Raw genomic sequence first — 5,550 nt, 5'->3', positions numbered from 1 at the left:
TCTCCCCGGATGATCGTCTCGAGCCTTCTCAACAATGGCAGCAACAGTAGAGGTGGGGGCAATGAGAATAGCGAACACAGCAAAAAGGGTCGGCCGTTGGGGCCGGACGGGGCCGGGCGTGGCCGCCGCCGGGAGAAGGGGGAAAAGTAGGGCGCAAGGAAGGTGGGAGGCGGGAGTGCCTCCCTGTAATGATAACTAGGTGGTGGTAAGCGGGGCGCGAAAACGAGCAGGGGAGGTGTGGGGTGGAGGGCGTGGGTGAGGGATGGGAAGAGGAGGAGGCGGCGGACAAGGTGGGAGGAGCGAGGAATTTGAAGGTGGATACGGTATGTCGGATGCCAGACCGTAGCGGCCAGGCGGAGACGGCAGGCACGAAATAAAGTAAAAAGGACCCGGCGGGCCCCATGGTCACGTCGATTTCGTTTATGTTTTTCTGGACATTACTTTGATCGAGACAAGGGCCGCGCGCCACCCGACCACGCTCATGCCGTAGCCCCTCCCCGCCCAACCTCCAAGTTCAGTCAGGGCCTCTCCGTCCCCCCCTCCCAAGCCCTCTCCCTATCTACGCACTCACAACTTGCTCTCCAGCAGGTCAAGCAGCTCAGCCCATATCAGGATGCATCGATACATGGCCGACAGGCACACGGCGATCAGGAGAAACTGCCAGTTGCTGACGATCGCCCGCGGTAAGGGGAGGTAGGCCATGATGCGACTCGCTACCGAGACCGCCCGAACCACCAGGCCCTCCGAGCCGCCCGCCTGCGCATGGGCCAGGCGGACGACGGCCAAGACCAGGAAGAGGTGGTTCCCCCCCGTCGCGAACGTGATGAGCGCGGGGCACCGGCCCAGATGCTGCCGAAGCCACTTCCGATACGGGCCCGTCTGGACCGACACCTCCTCCTCTCCTGCCGGCGCCGGACCCTGCCTCCAGTACGGCGCCACCGCATCCGCTGCCGCCAGGCGCGTTGAACCCTCCACCAGCACCTCGAACCAGAAGGCCAGGACCTCGATCAGGAGCATGCCCAACCCCAGGCGGACCCGGTGCACGGGGTTGGGCCCATACAGGGGGCCCCCCGTCTCGACCAGGCCCGTCATCAGGACCGCCAGCAGGCTCGCGGAATCCAACCGGTCCGCCACCAGGGCGAAGACACGCTGGCGGCTGCGGGGCAGACGCACGGGGTCCAGGTACCGCGCGGCCATGTCCAGCGCGAAGCCCCCGACCTCCAGGAGGACGTAGGAGTGAAGGTCGTTCAGGAGCACGAAGATGAAGGCCAGCACCATAAGGGCCAATCGAGAGCCTTGGAGCCAGGTCACCACACTCTTCGCGTACTTCAACTGAAGCACTTCAAGACGATACAAATACAACCGCTTGATTTCCTCTCGCCTTTCTGCCTTCCCCGTTCCCCGCTTCTCCCGCTCGCCCTCCTCTTCTTCGTCATCTCCATTTACCGTCACTTCTAGGGCTGCGATCTCCATTCCATTCTGATCGATGAGTGTGACTCTGTCTCCTTCTTGATTCAATACCTCGCGACGCCGAGGTCTGCCCTCCCGCGTCGTCCACAGCAGTATCTGCAGTTCCCCCGGCCGTTCTTCTTCCTCCACGCCGTACTTGCCTGGTGCGCAGTACACGTGCAACTCTGCACCCGGGGCAAGAGTGTAGCCTTCCTCAAATTCATACCTGTGATGTTGTCCTTTGTCGCACAAAGAATGCCCCGACAAGTCGACCGGGACGGACTCAGGGTTGGAGATGGTTATTATCTCCCGCTTTACGTCCACGTCGCTGATGTATGGAGGCGACCTGTACAATATGGAGCGCCGTCGGGGATTTTGGCAACGCGCTGAGGTACCATCTTGATCACACTCGTCTAACCAAGGGATTTCAATGAGCCTCCTCATTATGTGGTGTGACTTTCCTGCAAGACGGCCGACCTGGAGAGGAGATCACGCCCCACTGGAAGCGTATGCATTCAAGAGTGAGAGGAGTCGGAAGAAACTGCGGACGTTCAAAGTCGTGAACAATTGTAGAAGCCCATTATCAAAACGGGATAAAAGAAAGCGGGAAGATCTCAATGGCCATGACAGGGCTGGCATTGCATGGATAAACGTGTCCTGCCGCACTGCTCTCGCTAAGACGCCGCAAGCGAAGGAGATAGGAGGCGGCCCATGTCCGTGAAGGCGCTTTCATCGGTCCCCGGTCATTTAAGGCACATGGGCATCAAAGCCTTCGCGCAATGCATGAGCGCGTGATTGACCCTATTCTTTGTATGACTGCCATGTAGCATTCATGGAGCTCGCAATGTTGTACAGAGTTATATTTTAGCATCAAGCAATTCTTTTAACCTCCTGCTCCCCACTCGACGTCCGACTCCAAGAATGGCAAGTACTATCTGCTCACCCCCGGCGCAAGCACGATCTCATCTTCACCGTCTTCATCTTCCTCGTTCAATGGTGCACAAGATTCCGATTCCCGTACACTATTGCCTTCATCTAGCATGGCGCTGGCGTCAGAAACGAGACGAGTAGCGGCACGGGCGCCTTGGAAGGCCTCAAAGGGTCGAGCACTGACAAAATCGGGAACAGACACCTCACTATCAAGAAGAGCCTGCAAATAAAGACGAATATTCCCTAAAGGACCGAGGGCATCGTCTGAGGCATGGGCATCAGGATCGTCCCAGGCCGGGGGGTGGATGGCCGTGTGGGGGGGGTTGAGGGAGGCCTTGTAGCGCGAGTCGTCGATCATAAGGGTGTTGCTGGGGCCTGCAAATGTAAAGAGAAGAGGAAGCGTCAGCCTGCAAGCATCATTTGTTGAAAATAGCTCTACCATTGTTTTCTCGTGACCATGGGTAGAGACACGGACTCACCGAACAGTCCGGCAACGTCCTTGCTTTCCCATAAGCGCCGCAACTCCTTGAAAGCAATTGGTTTCCCGGGCTTTGCCGGATCAGTCTCACCGTTGTATGTGCACCTGAGGGGTTAGACAACCCGGCGTAAATGGGCAAGTCATACAGATGCGAAAGGCACTTGAAAGCACCCTTACTTACCTTTTGCCGTCCCAAATGAAAGCCAATCGGGCCACATCCTCCTGTGTTCATACCGGATAAGACCAGAGATTAAATCTTGCGCTTTATTGAGGTCCAAGCACTTTTCTTATACCTACCTCGGGCAGGAGACCCTTCAACAGCGGTGTTGCATTGATTGCCGACGCCGTAGTCCACACCCCTACGAAAAAGTTATCCAAGCAGAATCTGTGCGTAGTGTATATATGGACGATGATCTTAAAATGCAATACCCATTGTGTGGAATCCCTCTTAAAAGGCAGTGCCGTAATTCTGTCCCATGTGGACGTTACCTGAGAAAGTCTTTCACGTAAGGGCGCTTGTAAACCAAACAGCTATTGAGGCACCATGTTGTCGTAACTCTTGGTAGAGCGCCTTCTGCATCTGTAAGCGTACATCGAGGCGTTATCTTCGCATCGACCGAAGCTCCTCCTCTCTTGCTGCCATCCTTCTCACCTGCCCTAGGGCCCTCCCCAACGAAGACTCGGTGCACGAGCAGTCCATTCAGGTCGAGAATTAGAAGCTTCGGTCTTCTTCGATAAGTGGGAACTAGGGAACGTAGACGCTGGGATAGATAATATCATTCGTACGTGTGTGTCAAATGAAATCGCGGTGCAAAACTTCGAAAAAGCAAGAAACTACGTACCTCTACTTCTAGCTTTAGCAGCGCTATTTCTATGTTTTCTCTCTGACCTCCTCCCCTTCTATCCCTGCCGCTGTCGTGTGACATGATACTTTAACAAATTTAAAGGTATGTATGAGTTGTGATTTTCTGTGATGGTGGCACCGTACTCTGAATGCAGTCTGTCTAGGCGCAAGCAGGAGGTTACGAGACTCGACCATGAGGGAGAGAGAGACTTGTACCCCCCCATAATAACGCTTCCTAAACTCACTGATATGTCATGACAAGCCGTGTATTTTACAATATAAGCCACATTCCTGTATGACATTGCTTACGGCCACGCTGCCAGACCTTTGACAGGGTCGCAGCAGAATGGCTGCGAGTGCGAGTAGCTTCGACCTGGAAAGAGAGCTTGCGCGTCTTTCCCTCGACACAAACGTCTACAGAGGCTATATTGAGGGAATGATGGATGATGAGGACACTGGAGACCTGGAAGAGCGAGTAGAGGCTGTGCTTGCGTTTTTAGGCGGCGCGACGGATGAGGACCTAAGTGGGTTTGCGATTGACTTGAAAACCCACCATCAACTAAAACACGCGGCGGAGGCGGCCAGGGAGACTAGCTTGATAGACGCAGATAAGGCAAAGGAAAGGCGGCGTTATGAAGAAAGACTTGAGCAAGACAAGAAAGCGGCGAAGACAGAGCAAGACAGACAAGCCGCGGAGCTTAAGTCTCGAACGGAAGGAGATCGTGCGACGATGCGGGGGCGAGAAGCTATTTTGAATAAATACGCGTTTGGAGACGACGTTGTGGACGAAGATGGAAACCCGGTGGGTAAACCAAGGGGAGGAAAAGATGATAAGTCGGGTGCCGGCGAGGCGGATGTTGTTTTGGGTGCTTTACTAGGAGCCAATTCAAACAAAGCTCAAGTGGAGGCCGCCGCGAAGGCAATGAGGGAGAAGTCCAAGGCGGAGCACGAGAAGAAGGTGTTGAGAGAGAAGGTAAGCACCCATCTGCATCGATGGAATTATGGACGAGTAGCTCACTTTCTGTCACTGAAAGTCGATTCAAGGACCGCGAATCCTCTGTTTTCCCAGGCGTGCGTGAGGTACACTGCCTTTCACTATCTACGCTTCATCATTCCTATTATTTTGCCTACCTAGGAACTCCTGCTGAGAGACAAGATGCGGAAGGAAAGTGAAAAGCGGCGAACCATGAAGAGGGAGAAACAAAGAGGATGTGGATAAAGACATGGAAAAATAAGCAGGGTGAATTTGTGAAAGCGCTTCCATGGATTTTTCTTTTTTTACGGGTGCATTATCAGGCTGCCTATACTTCCCTGAAGCTCCTCTTCCGATATACAACTCTCCCCGGATGATCGTCTCGGTATCAGTCAACCGCTGGGCGCCTGATGAGAGACCCTCCGCTCCATCTGTTGTCAACAACCCGCTGCTGCATACATTTCCACACCACCTCCCGTACCAACAAATTTACATCATTTCAAGCTGCCCCGTTCCCTTGCACACAGACCTGAGACCGAATGACGTCTCACCACCTGAGAAGCATCATGCAAAGGCCACAGGACAAAATCTGCGCCTCAGCACCTCACCGGAATCCAGCGCTTCGCTACCTTGCACTGAGATGGAGCAGGCCGGCAACAGTGCAATACTTCAAACTCACGCTTACGCATGTACAATGATTACTCCTGTCCACATGTGTAGACGCACCTCCACCGCCCTTTTCCGACTCCCACCGCATCGTCTCCGCCGGTAAGCCCCCCGTTTCTACCCCTCCAAGCGCAAGAGAGCCATGATGTTGGGAAGGGCCTTTGGGTAAGATAAATGTCCGGGCACCAGCTCACTCAAGTCCAGATTCTC

The 5,550-nt window shown here is 54.6% G+C and overlaps 2 protein-coding genes across 2 annotated transcripts; one reads left to right on the top strand and one right to left on the bottom strand.

Annotated features, from left to right (window-relative positions):
• Positions 1 to 2,588: 2,588 nt before the first annotated feature.
• On the bottom strand, positions 2,589 to 3,925 carry NGA_0707200 (uncharacterized protein; the record flags this gene model as incomplete). The annotated part of the gene is made up of 7 exons (XM_005852467.1): positions 2,589 to 2,599; positions 2,632 to 2,754; positions 2,859 to 2,962; positions 3,039 to 3,079; positions 3,155 to 3,216; positions 3,510 to 3,586; positions 3,918 to 3,925. 7 exons carry the CDS (start codon positions 3,923 to 3,925, stop codon positions 2,589 to 2,591), a joined length of 426 nt encoding a protein of 141 aa, XP_005852529.1.
• Positions 3,926 to 4,047: 122 nt separating this feature from the next.
• Positions 4,048 to 5,313, top strand: NGA_0707300 (ccd43 dicdi ame: coiled-coil domain-containing 43-like protein; the record flags this gene model as incomplete). The annotated part of the gene is made up of 2 exons (XM_005852468.1): positions 4,048 to 4,674; positions 5,275 to 5,313. The coding sequence occupies 2 exons, from the start codon at positions 4,048 to 4,050 to the stop codon at positions 5,311 to 5,313; spliced, it is 666 nt and encodes a 221-aa protein (XP_005852530.1).
• Between the last annotated feature and the right edge of the window lie 237 nt (positions 5,314 to 5,550).

This window comes from Nannochloropsis gaditana (assembly GCF_000240725.1).
Source record: "Nannochloropsis gaditana CCMP526 unplaced genomic scaffold scaffold1175, whole genome shotgun sequence".
In the NCBI taxonomy this organism is placed as follows: Eukaryota; class Eustigmatophyceae; order Eustigmatales; family Monodopsidaceae; genus Microchloropsis; species Microchloropsis gaditana.
Note: the sequence above shows the minus strand (reverse complement) of the source record. Positions and strands in the feature narration are given on the sequence as shown.